This window comes from Pollicipes pollicipes, unplaced genomic scaffold, assembly GCF_011947565.3.
Source record: "Pollicipes pollicipes isolate AB1234 unplaced genomic scaffold, Ppol_2.1 Scaffold_6138;HRSCAF=7277_pilon_pilon_pilon, whole genome shotgun sequence".
Classification (NCBI taxonomy): Eukaryota; Metazoa; Arthropoda; class Thecostraca; order Pollicipedomorpha; family Pollicipedidae; genus Pollicipes; species Pollicipes pollicipes.
This window is the reverse complement of record NW_023596818.1, coordinates 30,692,092-30,712,706: the sequence shown is the minus strand read 5'-3', so window position 1 is coordinate 30,712,706 and position 20,615 is coordinate 30,692,092. Positions and strand designations below refer to the sequence as shown.

At 57.2% G+C, this 20,615-nt stretch overlaps 1 protein-coding gene across 1 annotated transcript; it reads right to left on the bottom strand.

Annotated features, from left to right (window-relative positions):
- Positions 1–10,833: 10,833 nt before the first annotated feature.
- LOC119105563 (nudC domain-containing protein 1) lies at positions 10,834–18,357 on the bottom strand. Its single transcript, XM_037229024.1, has 9 exons — positions 18,178–18,357; positions 17,474–17,628; positions 16,492–16,674; positions 15,556–15,745; positions 14,971–15,079; positions 12,693–12,837; positions 12,015–12,137; positions 11,497–11,617; positions 10,834–10,862 (listed from the first exon to the last, which is right to left on the bottom strand). The coding sequence occupies exons 1-9, from the start codon at positions 18,290–18,292 to the stop codon at positions 10,834–10,836; spliced, it is 1,170 nt and encodes a 389-aa protein (XP_037084919.1). The 5' UTR covers positions 18,293–18,357.
- Between the last annotated feature and the right edge of the window lie 2,258 nt (positions 18,358–20,615).

Sequence of the window (20,615 nt, the reverse complement as noted above, 5' to 3'; positions counted from 1 at the left end):
TCCCGACGTCCCTGTGTCACGTTCTGACAACCGTCCCGCCCCCGGGTCCGTCCCCAGTTGATCTCGACGTCCCTGTGTCACGTTCTGCCACCGGTCCCGCTCCGGCGTCCGTTCCGACTGATTCTGACATCCCCTGTATCCCGTTCTGACACCCGTCCCCCCCCCCCGGGGTCCGTTTCCAGTTGACTCCGACGTCCCTCGTCCGCGTTTGACTGACCCTGACGCTCGGCCGTGTCCCGTGCCATTCCAGGTGACATTCCGCCTCCCGTACGGCCCTCTGGGCCGCCGATATCGTGATCAGGTGACATTCGCGCGGCGGCTGGCGGTGTCCGACGGCGGGCGACGCGGGGCCGCGGCCGCCGCGCGCTAATGAGGGCCGGTCGGACGGGCCTGGCCGCCGTGTCCTTACCGGCCCATAAAGAACTCGACCGTCGTCCGGCGCCGGAGACAGCGGTCGCCGCGCGGCCAACGCGCCCAATTTATGCGCCGTAATGACCGACGCGGCAACAGCTGGCGCGCCGCGTTTCCACATTTTCATTCAAATGCGCGCGCGCCAGGTCCCGCGGGTCAGCAGACGGCGCCGGACGGGCGGAGGCGGGGGCGCGGCCGTGCTCTTCAATGGTCGATGGTATCGGCGAAGGGGTGAATACGACCGGCGTATTTAGGGTGCAAAGACGGGTTTTTTAAAACGCCGACTCGACTCCCCGGAGACTGGAAATGCCGGCTGCTGCGCCGTTGCGCCGCGGGTCTTTTTGTGCGTCGAGTGGGCGGCAGAAGGGAAAGGGTGGCGCTTTGTGGAGCATATGCCGCGCTGGCGCATTGTCCTGTTACGACCGCGCGCCCCGCTCGGCACGGCTTTATGTGCTCTCAATCATCTGCAAATAACGCAGTCAGTGATTCGGTGAATATGCTGGGACGCAAGCCCACAGTGGCGTCAGGATTAGTGACGCAATAGGTGGACGCAAATGCCGGAAATGGTATCGATGCACTCGGGGGTTTTGCCGCAGCTAAAGCCAGCAATTGTACCACCGAGCTTTGTCGAAGGCTGCTAACGTTGACCTTTGGTTTCGTGCCCCGAACTCCGAAAAGTGCTTTACGATCCGCGGTGTAACGCTGCTGTTCAAGCTCATTGCCAGCTGCCCTGGATTGTTCTCCGTCTACTCCGATGTACGGACGGCTGCATATGCCACTTCACGGTATGATGAGGCCAGGTGGCGGTTCAGACTTTCTCAGCTTGCTGTCGATTACCAGTCTTTCATCTCGGTCGCAGACTCCTCAAAAGTCGCCCGCCACCAACTGCGCCGTATTGGCCGCGTCAGCTGCCACACTGTCCGCTAGAGACTGCTTCAGCAGGTCGGTATCCTCCAGCGATTCGGGTGGCAAGTTGTCACAGTATTGCGATTCTAAAGCGCTTGCCGTCAAAAATCGGATTCTCCAAAGCAGCCTGGCGAGACAGAGCAGCTCAAACAGCCCGGCAAGATAGAGCAGCTCGAACAGCCCGGTGAGATAGAGCAGCTCAAACAGGCTCTCGAGATAGAGCAGCTCGAACGCCCGGCAAGATAGAATAGCTCGAACAGCTGGGCGAGACAGAGCAGCTCAAACAGCCTGGCAAGATAGAGGAGCTCGAACAGCTGGCGAGACAGAGCAGCTCAAACAGCCCGGCAAGATGAGCAGCTCGAACAGCTGGGAGACAGAGCAGCTCAAACAGCCTGGCAAGATAGAGGAGCTCGAACAGCCTGGCGAGACAGAGCAGCTCAAACAGCCCAGCGAGACAGAGCAGCTCAAACAGCCTGGCGAGACAGAGCAGCTCAAACATCCACGTCCGCAGAGCATCCGCCAAGGACCGACTCTCTACCTTGCACGCCCCACCCAGCAGGCGCGCTGGGCCCGCCAGCGCGGTGAGACCCGAGCGGTCACGGCCGGCGTAGATACGACACCCCACGCTCGTCTGACCGGCGACGGCTCAGCGTCGCTTCTGCTGCCAGCCTGCCGCTGCTCCACACTGTCTGCCTGCTGACGACTGCCGGGGAGTGGGGGAAGGGGGGGGGGGGGTCCGTCAAGCCGCACCTAAACTGAGCTTTGAACGCATTGGACTCGTGAAGGACATTCAATTCATAAGCAATGTTTGTAATATGTGGGGACGATGCTTCTTACTGTCTACAGTCGGCAATTTCTTTGTCTTACCTTAAATTGTATGCAACAATTGAAGGCGCGCAGAGAGCTCCTCGAACCCTTTCTAAGTATTTAAATAAATAAACGTTTTCGTCCGCGCCTTTTCGATGTAATTGACTTTAGGGACAGATTCCACGCCAAGCACTGTTTGTTGTGAACCTGACCCTTTACCATCCGACCGTGAAATTGCTGCCACTCAACGGCCGTATACATATGGCCGTTGAGTGGCAACATATATACAGATTATATATATATATATATATATATATATATATATATATATATATATATATATAGTAATTGGTGCACAGGTTATGCCCAACGATGTGAGGACTATTCGAAGGTATATGAGAATAGTGAATAGCAAGTGAAACGCATTCTGCATCCCAATGATAACCTGTAAAAATAAGACGGTGATGGAGTTCAATAATTCTGACAGATTCCAAAAAAACGTCGTTGCATCGGTTTGCTTTTGTTGTACACCTTGTTGTATCACCATCGCCGAAAGAAATACATTTTTGTGATTCCTGATGGTATCACCCATTCAGCATCTACGCGTACCATTAGCAAGAGGATGTTACGATAGATCTAAAAACACTTTAATCGATCTTTCTTGCTTAGAAAGCGTCCACTTTTCATGCATTTGGAAACAGTTTCACGATAACAGCCATTAGCAGCTAATAGAGGAAACACATCCACTTTCCCCAAATTTTGGCGTCTTCGCTGCATTCCTCCTGTAGGGAGCTTCAGTGTATGCACGCGAGTGCAATGCACATAGTACACACACAGCACAATTCGACGATTTATGCACCTCATTAAAGTCCCCTCTTTCCACGGTCCCCCGGAAACTGGAAAAGCCGGAGACGCTCTGGCAGTCTCACGCGTAACAAACATGTTGACAACTCCGGCGCGGGACCCAGCCTGCAAACCGCCGCCGGCGCGCCGCGATCGTCCCGACCGCGCCTGCGCGCAGGTCGCCAGCCGTTAGCCGGGCGCCCGGCCATTCTGAAGGACGATCTTCAGACGATGGCGACGCTTAACGACTTGTTTGGGAGCGCATTAGCTGGGCTCATCAGGTGATTTGAATACCGCTGGGAGCCAGCCGAAGGGTCATATATCACGCCGGCCTGCAGGAGGTTGTGTAGGTGTATGACGGCCTGGGGGTGGTGCGAGGTGGTGGGCGGTGGTGCTGTGGGACCGTGCTCCTGTGCCGTTGGCCAGTGTTTGGTGGGACGCTGGCCCACGCTGCCGCGTGAGCGCTGGTCTGTCAATTACGGACAGTAGCACGCGCTACATGCAACTGGGGTTCATTTCTGCTTTGGTGCTCTTTTACGAACTCAAAACACAAAAATAGTCATATCTGTCAAAAAGTTAACAGGGTGTGTACCCGTCAGACCCCAATGATGGTTGCATTCATATCTATCAGCATTCAGCAGCCTCCAACTCCGTAATGCCAGTCAGAGGCAGCACAAGACACCATTCAGCCATCACAAGTCCAGTCAAAGGCGGCACGGAACACCATTAGCCATCACGAGTCCAGTCAGAGGTGGCACGAGACGCCATGCAGCCATCACGAGTCACCTCCCCAAGCTTCCTCGAACACTGACCACGGCCAGCACACAAGTATCACCAAACACCGACTGTCGTCCCCATCCGCAAGCATCGTCCCTGTGCTTCAAACATCGCTGGGGTCGACGAGGCCAGGACAACCAGTTCATGACTTTTGAACATTTTCTACTATTGTTGCGTTTTGCCTTCTAACATAGCATATAAAAATCACCCCACTACACTAAAGACGTAGGTTTTTGCCCACAGCCACACCACCATCAGCAGAGCGACCCAGGCGCGCGGGCTGGGCTGGGAGCGGCGGCGGGGCGGCCAGCCGGCCCGGACCTCCATTTTGCGCCGCCGGGCGCCGCGCGTGCCGGCGGGCAGTATGCGCCGATCGATCGCCGAGCGGGGCGCGGGCCAGCATGGCCGCCGGCGGTGCTCGGAGCCGCCAGCGCGGGTCAGTGGACGTCCCGCGCGGGCCACGCACGCAGACAGCGGTCACACGGCTCTGGAGCGAGCGGTGCTGCTGCCTGCTGGATATGAACGCCACAGACTCTCTTGCTGTGCTCAAACGTCTTGTGCGCTGTTACAGGCGCTGGCTGGTGTTATCAGGCTATCTTTCTAGTGAATAAAGGGAAATTCCTGGACTTTTTAGGCTCGCCACGTAATGTGCAATTGCTACGGATGCGTCCAGGAATGGCGCTACTGAACGAGCCAGCGGGGGCACAGCTGGGTCTCAGCCGTGTCAGATACCGTAATTAGGCCGCGAAGAGCCGTTCATCAGCGTTTGTGTTCCACTTGGCTTTAGTTGGAGGGAAACCCGTTCTAATTCGCCGAGCACGCATGTGTTAACTGCTACTCTAGACCCACAACGATTGGGAATTCCAAGACTGTTTCATGCATAATATACGTGAGTAAATTAAGAAATGCGGTGCAACTTATTCATGACCATGACGAATGCGGAGGCAGTTTATAACAATTAAATCGTTCCTTCTCCAAGTGTCCTTCCGTGTTCACCTGAACGTAAGAGTGAAATGAGCTGATGCTTCAAGAGAACAAATGTTTTCATGAGTTCTTATCTTGAAAATTACTCCTATTATACGAGCCTTATATTGCCCGACCTCCATTATACCTGAATGTGCCGCGCTAAACGATGTTATCAAGGAAAAGTGTCCTGCGTGGTGAAAATGCTCGACGTTTGAAGGCAGTGCTCATGGTCAAGAGTTAGTGCGGTGAGGCAATAGGGTTCAAGGCGTAAGGAGCCTTGAATACAGAAAACGTTCCGGTTTTTTGCAGACTGCAGATAACAAACACGAAATGACCAACCATTAGAACTTCCATATCTTGACATCCGATGTATGAGACTATGCTACGGGCTGCTACCGCACAGAGGGCTCAGACGAAAGACCTCGGTGACCAGCACCAACTACAAGACATGCACATAAGACCGGCAAGAAAGACACTTCCCAGCGACATCAGGGCAGTCATTCCGGCTCCCACATCCACCACCCGACGCCCGGTGACGCACCGAGGGCTGGCCGAAATCTAGGCCGAAAGGTTTCAATGACCCGTAACGACCATAACATAACGTAACAGCCTCCATAGCCGTTGGTGCTCAAATAAACTACGTTACACTAAGTTACCTGGCACAGGACAACGATCTCTAAAGCAACGACAAGCCATCTATTTCCACACATGTCTACATACCTCACTTGAAAAACGCCCCTTAAATCATGCCCCAGATGTCAAAAAAATGTCATCAATATATTGCATGTACAACATTTGTCCAAGAGCCCGCGAAAAGATTGCTCAAGACAATGCGTAAATGTTACAGTAGGAGTGGTACACAAAAAGTTACTCATCGCCTCGCCTTTCCTCTGCTTTCCGAGCCTCCGACGCGCACCAGGTGAGCATTGTACACATGAGCTGGCAGTTTTGCACCGCCAACTGCGCTGATATCACGTAAACATATGCTAGCAATTTGCGTCCCCTAGATTCATCACCTTCTTTGATGTCTTGTTTTGTGAGGCCCCTGGCCTCTTTCCCCGGCGTTGACCTGGATCCCCTAATGTTGGCTTGCCCCCTCTACATTTTGGCTGGAATATTACGAAGGCGCGGGAAAAAATTGACCAGCACACAATGCTTACGTTCTTCTCATATTGCTAGCTGGCCATAGCTGCTGTGTTTCTCAAATTAAGGAATTTCGAATCGACAGTTCCAAAACTAAACTGTCGCTTTTCAAACCAAAGTGGGCCAAACAACGAATAAACGCGATACAACGCGAAATGAAAGAAGTTGAAACGACTGCACTTGACGAGGGTGTTAAACTGAATCCGTTTAAAAGCATACATTTCAGAGAGGTTAGGTTATTGAGCCCTCCCAACCATTTACAAAAATACACCCTCCTCAAAGAGCATTGATACAGCCGTGGTGAAGACGGTATTACGTGAGGAACTATGTCAGGGGCAGGCTTTTCACTCTACTAAGACAAGGCTCTATTTTAGGAACGTAGGCAAGGCGTAACAAACAGCCGTTTCTGCGCTGTGCTTGAATGGTGTTTGTTATTCATGTCTTCTTTTCGTAAGCTTCATGCTTATTTTGCAGGTTTTTCTCCGGTGGCGTTCGAGACCGGTTTAATGAGAGCCTGGGGGACACACGCTTTCGGATAGGGTTTGTAACAACGCGGGAACACGTAGGAAAGCTAAACGCCAACGTACCATGCTGCAGCAAAACGCCAGCTCCAAGTAAAGCAATACAACACGGACCTCAGTATAATAGAACCGCTGCACATCCGTACATCCCGAACATTTGCAGATGGCTTATGCAGATGGCTCAACACACAAACGTTGATTTGTGACGTGATTTAAGCGGCGTTTTCTGCTAATGACGTTTAGAAGTCCTCGAGTCGTTTTGATAATGAACATTATTATTCTCAGGAAAATTTTTTAGGAAAAGATCGTGATAACTGATACTATTGCAGCAAGCTATTTTCAACCTTTCTTTCGGTATGGTATGGGTCATGGTAACATTCTGGCCGAGCCAGCTGTGTTTTGGGTAGCCCTTACTCAGCGCCGGGCGTCGATTGGTGCGTTTGCGGGAGCCCGAATGACTGTCAAGGTGTCCTAAAGAAAGTGTACTTTCAACCTCTGACATGTTTGGCATCATCGACACCTTTTATAAGGAGATTTGACGTGCATTCGCGAAGCAGCCCGCTGTTATGCATGTGTGTCGAACAAATTCTCTTAAAAGTTTGTGTGTGGGTGAGTCAGGGACGCTAAGCGGGCCGTGTCCCCCTACCTGGGCCAAAAGGTCTTCTCTAAGTACCGGGAAATTTTCGCAGGAACTTTGCGAGAATTCACGGGATTTTGAAGAAAACATGACAACCACCCTTCCCCTCCCCCCACCCCCCCCCCCCCTGCAAAACATTTGGCCTGGCGCGACTGAACCCAGCTGTAGGTGAACCCGCGCCCCCCCCCCCCCCCCCCCCCCCCCCGACTACGGCCGGCCCTGGCTGAGCAGACTTACATCAGGTGACCGCTGGCAGTGATGAGGCCCGTGAGAGGTCAGATCGCCGCCTGAAGTCCCAGCCCTTCCACCTGACAGCGGGCAAGGTCCGCACACCGAGCCTGCAGCTCTACGCGCAGTGGCTGTGTGGTGGGAAAAGGACAACGCAGATAGATGGTTCGAGCTATCACATGGCAGCCAAGGGTGTTTTTGAAAGGGTGTGGATAATGACGCGTGATGATGCGAAGCTCGGAGGTGAACAGTGCTTCCAAGCCGCTTGGCCACCGGCCTCTTCCGGTCAGTCCCACTGCGTCCCTTCCTAAGTTTAAGTTTTTAGGTTTGAGTTTGCTCGAGGCTGCGCCCTCAGCTTCAACAGATGCTTGTAGCTGGAGCTGCGAGGGGCAAGATGGCCTCCAATCCAAATCTTTGAAGTAGGTACGGCAATAAGTCAGCCTGGCAAGAAGCACAGCTGTCCTCTTCCTTCACTAAGTAAGCCTGTCCGCATACGTGGTTACCTAGGAGGCCTTCTCACACGGTGTTCTCAAGACAAAGATAAACAGAGGGTGCTTTCATATGAATTCGACACGACTTGCAAGTACACACTTTTTGGAAACCGGAATCCTGGGGTGAAAAACATGGACATCCGGGATTATAAACGTGTGCATCCCGGGACTAAAAACGTGTGCATCCCGGGATTTAAAGCATGTGTATCTAGGGATCTGGGCACTCCGATCTAGTGATTGACGTCCCTAGTATCGCACCCACATGCGTTTTTCGAACTCGACTGTGATTACCACGCGCACCAAGACCGGGGTTTACGTGCGTGTGTCGTATTACGAGCTTATTCCCTGCATGACTTTGATTTTTGTCCTTCGCTGTATGCAGCTCGTCTCTGCTGAGCTTCTATCGTCGTGCTGCACTTCTCTGCCCCCCGAGATGACATATCCTGGCAATGCTAGGGTATGCCAACTATCTACAATGCTCATTTACGCACCGTTAATTTGCGGTTGCACCTCATCAAATGACAAGGTTGAAGGCGTTTCATGAACGAAGCGATAAGCTACATGTATTAAGTTACACACCCAACTGCAGAGCGGGCCGCCGAGCCAGGACTACACCATGACACGCCACTCCGACAATGCCACCGGACACGAAGCCCTAATTACCCTCCAGTCGCACGCCAAACTAATGCCTTCCACAGGCAACCCAGAATCGAACGCAACTACCGCGTCCGATTCGGTCGACACGGACCCCCGTATCGGTTCGGGATGATTCACACGGAGCCGCGCGCCCTCCCACGTCAGGGCCGCCGACCCACTGGACCGCCGCCGGAGCCGGCAGCGCGGGCGCCGCCGCGGTCACGGGCACGGCACATACTGCGGCCGCTCCATCGACGCGAAAACGAAGCCGGCGCGGCGACCTCGCGCCGATATCGATGTCTCTGCGGCAATGTCGGCGCCTTTTTGCCGCGGCACGGTGGCCGCCGGCAGCAGCGCAGGCCTCTGCTTCTTGCGGCTGGAGGGGGCGGCAAAAACAGGCGCGGCTTCTGTATCGGCTGACGCGGTCCCGTCGCCGGCAGCAGGCCCCGTCGCCGGTAATAAGGCCCGTCGCTGGTAACAGTCCCCGCCGCCGGTAGCAGGCCCATCGCCGTGGCAGGTCCCGTCACCGGTACAGTCCCCGTCGCCGGTAACAGGCCGCGTCGCCGGTAACAGGGCCCATCGCCGGTGGCAGGTCCCGTCACCGGTAACAGTCCCCGTCACCGGTAACAGGCCGCGTCGCCGGCAACAGGGCCCAGCCGGTGGCAGGTCCCGTCACCGGTAACAGGGCCCATCGCCGGTGGCAGGTCCCGTCGCCGGCAACAGGCCCATCGCCGGTGGCAGGTCCGTCGCCGGTAACAGGGTCCATCGCCGGTGGCAGGTCCCGTCGCCGGTAACAGGCCGCGTCGCCGGCAAGGTCCCCCCCCCCACGAATACGCCGGCGTCCCGTCGCCGATAACAGGGGCCCATCGCTGGTGGTAGGTCCCGTCACCGGTAACGTCCGTCGCCGGTAACAGGGCACATCGCCGGTGGCAGGTTTCCGTCACCGGTAACAGGCAGGTCACGTCCCCGGCTGACCTTTGGCCCCACGCGTCCGTGCGGTCTGTATGTGTGCGGGTTCTCGCGGTGCCTGCGGAATGGCGCGCCTGACCGTGTATTGCAAGAGACGTAGAAGCACGCGGTGTTTCTTAGCCGCGAGCTGCTTGTACATCGCTCCGCCGTGGAGGCGTCTTTCTGTCTGAAACGGCGCTGCTTCTCACCACATTGGCCTGGCGCCCATCTGCAGTGTCCCACCGCGCTCCGGTGGCGCCTCCCACATAACACGACCACGATCCAGACTGCGGTGCATTTCTGACACACAAAGCAGCCCACATCCGCCTGCGGTCCCCGCAAAACACAGCCAGCCCGTCCCATCAGAGGCGGGGTCGAGGCGGCCGGCCGCTGCACGCGCCGGACACATCCCCGGCCGGCCCCCGCAGAGCCGAGCCCGGCACCGACACTCGGCCCAGCATCATCAGCGTAGCCCAGCACCGGCTCGGCACCGGCGCCCTGGTCGTAGCACGCCCCGTTCGGCGCCGGCGCTCGGGTCAGCCTCACAGCAGCAGCGCCCGCTCACGGTCAGCTCAGCTCAGCTCAGCACCAGCGCGTGCAGGCGGCTGGCGGTCACACCAGCAGGAAGGGAAGCGGGCGGCGGCGGCCACGCCCAGGATGGGGTCCGAGTCCTCCAGACTGACCACCTGCTGGCGCGAACACTGGGGCGGGCGGTGGTGGGTCAGAGTACCGTCGCGGACACGTGTCACGGACCGGCTCATCCCTCAGGTGGCCGTCATGTGACAGTGAGCTGAGGCCGGTCGTACTGAGGTCAAACTATGCTCACATGGGGGTCAAACACACCGGACGTCAAGTGACAGACCACACAGCCGGCTGTCACACAGGGACTGAGCCCTCAGCTGGAGCCAGTTGACTTTCGAACAACTGTCAATGTCAGACAAGCCCCGGTACGCTTCAGACTGACTGACAGATGGAGACCATGTCTCTCGCTATCGAACTCAAAATAAACGGGCCCATGGTGAGTACAAACGCGCAACACCGAGACAGAGCCACCTATCGGTGAGAATCAAAACCGAAGTTACATGCGTTGCTCACCTCGGTAATTCGCTGCCCTGACCGGCGATTGCGCAGTTCTCCGCAGACGGGCGACGGTTGGTGGTAGATGTACACGTGACGGGACGTCTCGCAGATCACCGCGTATGACATGTCTGAAAAGCCATCCAACGGTCATCCGCACGCATGGCACAAGACAACTATTCGCTCGACGTGGACGCGTCCAGCAGAAACATATTCCAAAAAAACTGCCGAGTGTGTCCGACAGCAAACCCGGACACCCGGACATTAAGGCCTTCCCTTAGGCCTATGCAAGTCTACACTAAATGCATAAGCTGGGCACACACACACGCACGCGTTGTGTACAGCACCAGCTACACCACGTCCCCCGCAAAGCGCACTGACCTGGGGCGCACGTGAGGAACTTGCGCTGCTGTTTGGAGGCCTGCACGTATCCGAAGGCCGTTCAGCGTGCCGACGTGGTCACAATGCCATCTGCCGATCATATTTAAACAAGGTATCGGTCCAATGCACAGCAAGGGAACCCGATAGGGAACTCGTCGTGCTTATCTGTCCACAAGCATACGCTGTGTAAACGGCAAATGCCCGGACTGCATCAAAGTTCAATAACGCCATGCACACGGTGAACAAAATAATATCTGCATGGCATGGCAGGCGGGCACAACGGCAGACTCGGTGGCATGTAGCTAGACTTACACCACGTAAGAACGTGGACCGACCGATGAGCCTACACATGTAACGTGTGGCCAGCCACCGCGCCCTCCCCCCCCCCCCCCCCCCCTCCCCGGACAGCGGCCCGCCCGCGCGGCGCGGCGCCGCCACCTGACCGTCCAGCCCTGGCACGGGGCTGCCAGCGCAGGTGCGCCGCCCATGACCGTCCGTCCGGGCGCGCGGCTGCCAGAGCAGGGCGCCGCCACTGACCGTCCCGCCATGGCGCGAGGCTGCCAGAGCAGGGCGCCGCCACTGACCGTCCGTCCGGGCGCGAGGCTGCCAGAGCAGGGCGCCGCCACTGACCGTCCCGCCCTGGCGCGAGGCTGCCAGAGCAGGGCGCCGCCACTGACCGTCCGTCCCGGGCAGCGAGGCTGCCAGAGCAGGCGCCGCCACTGACCGTCCGTCCCGGAGCGAGGCTGCCAGAGCAGGCGTCCACGTCGTGTCGCACGCAGAGCGCCGGGGGGCTCGGCGGCCGCCAGCCGGGCCGTCAGCACGTACTGGTGACTGTCCAGGCTGGTCTGCGGGCGCGGGGAGCTCGTGGGTTATCAGGTCGGGAGCAGATCCCGTGCCATGTTCAGACCCGGTGGGTAGAGGTGCATGCACTAACGCGTTTCGATTGGCAACACGTGAGCCGCCGCTCTGGGACCGATCACAGCCATCACGGTTTCTCGTAACACACTGCGCGTTCGTGATCAAGCTGCGTACCCCGCCGTCTGTTGGGCACAACAGAACTGTGGAATCACTCGAGGTGGTCCTGACTTCTTGCAAATGACTGCATTGCCTCCCACTCCCCACGTTCTGCCAAGACTTCAAAGCGGAACTGCTACATCCCCGTCCCGGCTGGAGGGCGTCATCGCCGACGGCGGGCCCCGGCGAGCGACAGCTGGCGCCGGCCGCAGCCGGTGCCGCTCGCACCTGATGAGTGGGGGCGTGCGTGTCGCCATCCAGCCGCAGCAGGGCGGCGCTCGCCTCCGGGAAGTCGTCGCAGTCCTCCAGTTCCGCCACGTTGTAGGCGTCGGCCGCGTCCGGCTTGGGGTTCTGTCGACCAGGCGACGGGGGTCGGCATAGGCGGGGGTCGACACGGGCGGGGGCCGGCACGGGGGAGATGACTGCCTGGGCGGGGTGTCGGCACGGATGGGGTGTCAGCACAGGCGGGGTGTTGGCGCGGGCGAGATGCCAGCCTGGGCGGGGGTCGGCACGGATGGTGTGTCAGCGCAGGCGGAATGTCGGCACGGGCGGAATGTCGGCACGGGCGGAATGTCAGTCTGGGAATGCCTGACAGCTTACACATACATCCACACCCTGCGAACTATGTCCGCGACGCCCATACTCCGCATTCGTAGCATCTCAGTCAAAACCCAATTTTTCGCCAGCACATACAAATTTTACCAGTGCAATAGCCCATCACATCATACCTACCGACAGACCACCTTCACAACATCGCACCATAGTACGGCAGGGGGCGATTCCGTCGCCACCGTATCCAGTGTCTTCACGCCAGGCTAAAATCCAACTGCTTCCATACTGCTGGATCGAAACCGCTAAGCACCCGGACGGCACGGAGCTGCGCGACCGTCACTGTCCCGCCCTCACCTCGGCGTCGGAGGTGAGATGGGCCAGCCGCTGCGCCATTTCGCCTGCCAGCTCGGGGTCGACTATCTGCTCGCCGCGGCCGTCGCCCGGCAGCAGCTCCGGCCACACCTGACCCCGCTCCACCTTGGCCAGCACCACCTCCAGTCTGGCGGAGGTGAGAAGCGCGGTCACGGGCAGACCGGTGGTGGACGGCCGCGGGCGTCGCTGCGTCAGCGGTCGGGGAGCGGGACGGGCCGCGGGCGTCGCTGGCGTCAGCGGTCGGGGGAGCGGGACGGGCCGCGGGCGTCCGCTGGCGTCAGTGGTCGGTGGAAGCGGGACGGGCCGCGGGCGGTTGCTGGCGTCGGCGGTCGGGGAAGCGGGATGGGCCGCGGGCGTCGCTGGCCGTCGGGCGTCGGGGAGCGGGACGGGCCACGGGCGGCGCTGGCGTCGGCGGTCGGGGAACTGGGAGGGGCCGCGGGTGGTGCTGGCGTCGGCGGTCAGCGGGGGAGGGGGGGGGGGGGGGCTGAATGGGCCGCGGGCGGTGCTGGCGTCAGTGGTCGGGGGGAGCGGGACGGCGCGCGGCGGTGCCGGCGTCAGTGGTCGGGGAGCAGGACGGGCCACGGGCGGTGCTGGCGGCGGCGGTCGTAGGCCGTTGTCAGTGTCAGGGTGTTCGCGGTAGTGACCACTGGAAGAGGATGTTCAGTGTTCGCTTTGTTCTTCACATGGAAAGCATCTTGGGACCAGCGGTCGTATCACCGATGGCATCCGTATGGCCATCGGCCCTGGATTGCTGCAGAAACCAACCTTCGTCTCCCGAACAGTGTCAGGGGGCGGGGGGGGGGGGGGGGGTGATCCAAAACATCGGACTGGGACGGAAAACCTGTCAACAGATGCCGTGCTGGGAATAACAATTGGCGTTATAGAGGACAATGGAAGACCCGCTCACTGCCATCCTTCGCGGACATAAGGTCAGCATTCGCCGCAGCAAAGCCCTGTGGGTGGTCATTGCGAGCATGGCAGGGTCCAGTTACCACGAGCGTCGGCCTCGAGCCTGCCACAGGCCACCGTCCCGCAGAGTACATTGTGACGAGCTGCTGTGCGCTATAACACGCACCGTCACGCCTGCTGCCCTGCCGTCATCCCCGTCATCACCACGGACGTCACCTGCCGTCGTCGTTGGTCCAGGTGCTCTCGTCCAGCCGGATGGCGGCGGCCAGGGTGCCCCGCAGCAGGGTGGTGCCTCCGGCCGTCACCGTCAGCACGTGCGGCTCCAGCACCACCCGCACCGTCTCACCGTCGCCGCCGCCGCCGCCGCCAGCGCCGGCCGACAGCTGCACCGTGACGTCATCAGCCGTCTGGCTCCACACGTAGAGCGGTGCTGACGGCGGCGCTGGTGGCACACGGCGGGTATGACCACAGGCTGGGATACAGTGCTGTGTTCAGAGCCGAGATTCGCGTGCGACCTTCAGAACCGAGGGGAACGTTCAGCGTTCGGAACAGGGAAGCCTGAAGCGATCCAGCTGGTCGTTCTTATGCATACAAAAATCATCCATGTGGATAGTGCTATCACCCATGGTTAGTTCAAATTTTTCCCGATACCACATCTTCATCCAAAAACAGCCCATCATCGGATCAGCAGATCCTCACCTGACGAACGGTGACACAGGTATGACCACCTCGCCTCAACTGAATGCACGAACAACATTTAACCAACCTCTCCAAGCACTCCCTCTCCACATGTGGAGCCTGACCACATCAAGGGAGGCCTTTACCTGCGGAGCCTGACCTCACCAGAGGAGGTCTTCACCTGTGGAGCTGGACCTCGCCAAGGGAGATCTCCACCCGCAGTCTGACCTCACCAAGGGAGGTCTCCACCTGCGGAGCCTGACCTCTTCAGAGGAGGTCTTCACCTGCGGAGCCTGACCTCACCAAGGGAGGTCTTCGGCACCAAGCCTGGCCTCACCAAGGGAGGCCTTTACCCTGCGGGGCCTGGCCTCACCAAGGGAGGTCTCCACCCGCAGTCTGACCTCACCAAGGAAGGTCTCCACCCGCAGTCTGACCTCACCAAGGGAGGTCTCCACCCGCAGTCTGACCTCACCAAGGGAGGTCTCCACCCGCAGTCTGACCTCACCAAGGGAGGGTCTCCACCTGCAGAGTCCGACCTCACCAAAGGAGGACCGGCACCAGACGCGACCCCCGACCCCTGACGACAGGCCTGCCCTTACCTGCGGCTTCGGCCGGGGTCGGGGCCGGCGCCGGCGCCACCGGCCGCTCCGTGTCGCGTATGAAGGCGGCCGGCCGGTCCGCGGCCACACACAGCGCCTGGCCCGCCGCGTCCAGCGCCGCGTAGTGGACGGTGCTGGCAGTGGCCGCCTGACGCAGCCGCTCCAGCCGCCAGGCGGCGCCACCTGCGGGCCGGAGGCTGCGGTAGAGGTGGGCAGGGTGGCGGGAGCGTGCGCGCTGGACATGGACATTAGGAGCGAGGTGTCGGGTCAGGTCTGATGCCACGCTCAGACAGCGAGGAGATGAAAGCGCGGGTGCGCACCGAGCCCACTCGTAATGGAGTGGCTGATGCAAGTATGCCTCATACATGTCACAGCTATTCTTACGGATACTGTGCCATTTACTCACTAACTTAGCCAATTACACACTCCTTGGTGCTAGACAGCAAGTGAGGACCATTGATGCATTCAATCAGCCACTTTCTCAAACACATTCCAGCACCTATCGCTGTGGATATTTAACTTTTATCCAGCTCCACATACTGAGCCTCGCCCTCACCCAGCCACACGAAACAGTGCACGATGCACACTCACTCACTCACACTCTCACCCAGCACAGCAACCGTGCACGCCCTCGTCCGATGCCGCCGCCCGGCACCCACCCTTAACGAACGTGAACCAGGTGAGCAGGTTGACGAACGCGCCGTCGTCGCTGTGTTGCTCCCGCCACTCGGGCACGGCGCTACCCTCGGCCACGTGACCGGCCAGCACGTGGAGTCGGCCGGCCGCGTCCAGCACCGAGTGCTGCAGCACGAAGCCACGGCCCTCCAGCAGCGAGTCGCTGAACTGGATCTGTCAACGAGACGCCGGCGTCAGGGAAGGGGCCTGGGCAATCGAGACTGCGACCCGAGACGCCGGGGTCAGGGAAGGGGCGACGGCAGTCGGGACTGCGACCCGAGAGGCCCGGCTGAGGGAAGATGCTTTGGTAGTCGGGACGGCGACCCGAGACGCCGGGGTCAGGGAAGGGGCGACGGCAGTCGGGACTGCGACCCGAGAGGCCCGGCTGAAGATGGCAACGCCGAATTATGCTGACCAGTGATGCTGGACACATGCCGGTGTCGGTAAGGTCGGAGTTCTACGCTGATGCCGGATGTAGCGCTTCCGTTGTGGCCGGCAAAAAAACAACCTACTACGAACGAAGAGGAGGTTTTTTGCCTATATTTTGTTCTGCTGTTTGACCATGCTGCAGAAGGGGAGCATTGGCTTATTTGACCATGCTGCAGAGGAGGGGTATTCGCTTATTTGACCATGCCCAGAAGAGGAGCATTGGCTGTCAGAAGCCACAGAAGTGTGTCGCCATCGGCTCGTCCGTTACCGGACTAGCAGCTACTGCTAACAACCTGTCAGCCTTTTGTTGCATCATTTTCACCTAGAGAGCCTCAAATAATAGCAATAGTCCCAAAGCATCACACACTGTCCACCGCGCACAGTGACAAAACGACAATAGCGGTCATGCAACATACCAGCAGTCCTGTGACATGTCACAGGCAAACCCCAGCCACGAGGCCCCGGCGGCGGGGCTGGGTCGGCCGGCGTACCTGCCAGGGCTGGGACAGGGCGCGGTCACCGGTGTCCACCAGGTGGAGCCGGCCCCGGCCGTCCGACACGAGCGCCAGCCGGTCGGAGGCGAAGCTCAACGATGGGTGCGTCGGCTCCGGGCGCGGCGACTCGCTGGCGGGCAGCTGCAGCACCGGCACGGAGCGCACCGCCGCCGGCAGCGCCTGGCGGCAGTCGCGCATGCTGTCAGGTACAGATGGGAGCTGTTGGTGGTGGGGCTGACATGCTGATGGTGGGTGGGTCTTACAAGATGGTGCTGTGTGGAGCCTGACACTGCTGCTGATGAGGGGGGACAAGACAGGACAGGAGTCTGGGACATGATACCTGGTGCTGCTGCTGATCCAGCTGGCCTCTGCCATGAGGGCAGACAGGGCAGAGGTGGGTGGGAGCTGGGAAACTATATCATGAGAAGTGGAAGCTCTTGCAAATGAGGAAACACTATCAGACCATCAGACTATCTATCAGGGAGACTATCAGACAGGAGACTATGAGAAAGTACTGAGCCCATAAGCACCAAGCCCACAAGCCCAAGCCCAAGTGAAAGCACATATTCTAAGCTGTCTGCATTGCTGCAGATTGGCCCATGGAAACAATGTGTTGGCAGCATGGGACCAGTGAAGAAAAAACATTGGATAGTGGTCCGCAGATGGCAAACACATGACAACACAGGGATTTGAAATGAAGGGAGACTGATGAAACTTATATTCATGGAGTTAGCCATAAAGTAAAACACTGACAATGACATTGTAGCCCTGGGTTCATTAACATCTTAGACCATGGCCACAGCTTTGTTTACATTTGCTTTGTTTACATATCCTAACTGCACTGGCCAATGATCTGTGGGATTCCAGAGCTGCTCTATCAACACCAGATCAAATAAATCACATACTACTGAAAATTGATTATTTGTACAGCAGTGCAAAATGGGACACAATTGTCCTTCACAGATCCTTTGATACTTACTGGCCCTATCCCAACCTGACAAACACTTCCAGTTGCAGAGAAGTAGAAGCTCTGGTCAGGGGCCCATGGGTCTGGCCACAAATGGTTGTGGAGAGCATATAGCCGCACTTGCTGGTAGGAATAATTGCTGGAGGATTCCGGAGCTTGTAGAACCCCTGAAAATAATAAAACCAGCTATGATTATATATATATATATATATATACACACACACACACACACATATATATATATATATATATATATATATATATATATGTATATAGCTTACTTGTTAAAATTGCTAACTTTTAACCAACATGACAAATCTAGGAAAAATCATTGGGGCTTTACACATCAATGTTCAACAAGGCTATTTTGGGACAGACACATTCATTAGTGTGTCATGTAGCATGCATTGATGGCGTGACAGCAGCCTCAACCCAATGCCTACAGGTCCAGAGTCAAACCCCTAACCACTATATCATCACTGTCCCCAACATAAAAGTTTACTGTGTGCAGCTGCGTGATTCAAAATTGCAAGTTGGCAACCAGCTAGGGTCAAGCAATTCAAGCAATGTGAGGCAGGGGTAACAATCAAGACTAACAAACCATGCCAGGCATGCCAGGCCAGAAAATGGCTTGTAAATGAGTGACAATCAAGTAAATGCAGGTCAGTCAATCCCAAAACCAGCACATCAGAATATATTAAACCACACACACTAACCTTCTTCAACATGCTTGGAATGAATAGCAATCTTGTCTAAATTTAATTTATAGCCTTCAAAATTCGGGTCTAACAGATCCCTGTTCGGCTTCAGAACGAAGGATTCGGTCTCCATTGCTTTCCTGATGTCCAGCGCACGATCAAATGCAGGTTGAACTGAAGACGCGTGTCACAGTATCATTCATGAAAATCGCGCCAGAAAACGGGAAGACAAATCTCAAGCTGCTTGAGCGCGGCTGGACCGCAATGTACAGCGCCCCGCCGCGCGAAAAGCAGTCGAAGAGTGTGATGTGGCGTCCCTCATTTACGGCTATCTGCGCCACTTTGGAGCAAATATGTTTTTGCGCGGGCCTATTTGAGCACCAAAAAAAGCAAAAAAAATATGCAAAAAATGCAAAAGCAACTGTTCAGTTCGCATTGAAACCTGAGGCTGAAATGACCCCTATTGCGTATAAATGTGGTCCACAGTTCAACGTGGGGACCACCACAACCGGAGCAGTATGGATCAACGGTAGGGAGGCAGGTAGCTAGTGAGTGCTTATAGTGGGAAGCGTCAACATTCCGGCCAGTCAGGCAGGCCTCTATTTTGAAGCTCATTTTTATCCATGGATTAACTTATGGTCAGGTAGTACCAGCATTTCGCGCAATATAGCAATGGTTGTGGACCTCAGTCCAGTGGTGCAGGCAGGGAGCACAGTGAGCATATGCCCCCCCCCCCCCTCCCCCTATAAGGATCGGAGGGGTCCTTCGAAACCCGCGGGACTTCCAATTAAGGGCCGATTTGAGTGCCTGAAAGGCTAGCCGAAGGTCTATTCAGGGGCCCGGCCCATAGGATCGGACACTTAAATTGTTAGACAGACGGCCCTCTCTGCCGGCAAAGGGCCGTGTTTGCGGAGATTCAAGGAGGGGCTCGAAGGGTTCCTCGAGACCAAAGATCAAGGGCCCGATTAGACTCGGACCAGGTCCCCCACCCGTATAGCCGTGACTTGAAATATCAGTCAGAGGGGTTCTGTTATGTCATCTGATTAGGGCTTTCTAGCAGGGGGGCGAGTCCAGAAGAGGGATGCACAGGGCCATGGCCCCACCTGGGTCCTGAATCGGACCATAGGTTCCGAAGGGGCCCATAGCCGGCCAAATAGTTTTTTAAAAAAAAAAAAACACAAAACGCAACAAATTGGACGTCTTTGAACTTCCAGACGGCCAAGAACAGCCACAAGCAAAAGAGAAGGGCTTACCAGTATACAAAAACAATTCTTCGCCGATTGGGAGGATGGTGATTGGGAGTTTTTAAGGCTCCTTACGCTGTCCAGAGACCCTACGCTGTTTCCAGGGGCCCTAAATATCCACTTGCAGAGTCAATCCAATTGTTCAGGAGCCTTTTACATTGCCCTTGATTTATTTGCATTTCCTCCGGGGGCCCTGCGCTTTTACTGGTGCCCTCCCTGCTCGCGAGCCGGATACTCTTGTCAATCAGGTGTCCTCCACGATTATTCCCATTCCCTCGGAAAGCTTTATACGCTATAACCGGGCCCCCATACGTTAAACTGCCGGGGTATTCTCGGTTGCTCAGGGACCCATCACGTTGATCTCGGTCCATGTACTGATACACTCGCGGTATGCCCATGGGCCCTCTACATTGATCTAAGGCCCGTCCAATCCTCTGCTGTGTGCTTATGGCCTTCCTGTCGGGGCCTTATCTGTTAACCTGCTTGAGCATACTCGGCCGTTCGGGGCCCTCCAAACTACGCCTAGGGTACTTCCTATTTGAACATAGAGCAGGGAGGGCACCAGTAGTCTTGAGTGTCTTGAGTGTCTTGATTGCTTATATCGACCAGATGACAACTCACACCAGCCAATAGACAATCACACCAGAAAATAATATCTCCAACAATCATCCGTCTCCCTGGCCGGAAAAGCTGCATCGCTCATGCTCGTTCACATTGTTCCCGGGAGCACGGGCCCGACCTTGTCAAGGCTCCATATGCCACCGTCTGCGCAAGATATTGCATCACGTTGTCGCTGTTTCGCCAATTCCCAATGTCGCCCCATTCGCTGCCTCACTCCGCGAGCCAGCTCTGAGTACAAACGGTCCAGGCTCTGGTCCAGGGTCTGGCTGTGTCATGCTCTACCAAAGCAGGCCTTCTGAGGAGCGCGAGGCTGCGGCCTGACGCCGGATCGTCTCGGAAGCCCTCATTGGAGGCCACCGGCGGCGGGGTCTGCAGCGGCACTCTCGACATCAGAAAACGCCGAGTGTCCGCGGGGACCCGTCCCACCCGGGCTCGGTGGACTCCAGGCGTTCCGCGTCCAGGGAAGCCGGCGGAACATGCCTCCAGCGAATGACAGACAAAATACATATCCAGGGAAGAGTACAACTGTGGATTGCATTAGTCGGGGCACGCTGAAGTGTTGACATGGAAGCTGCACTTCAAACTCGGTAC

Bases quoted from the DNA above. Each gene is read 5' to 3' on its own strand.
- LOC119105563 (XM_037229024.1), bottom strand. From the start codon at position 18,292: ATGGAGACCGAATCCTTCGTTCTGAAGCCGAACAGGGATCTGTTAGAC. The intron at 17,629-18,177 runs GTTAGTGTGTGT...TATTATTTTCAG, and splicing joins TTCCAAGCATGTTGAAGAAG to GGGTTCTACAAGCTCCGGAA. The intron at 10,863-11,496 runs GTCAGTGGCGGC...TATGATCGGCAG, and splicing joins GCCTCGCTCCGGGACGGACG to ATGGCATTGTGACCACGTCG.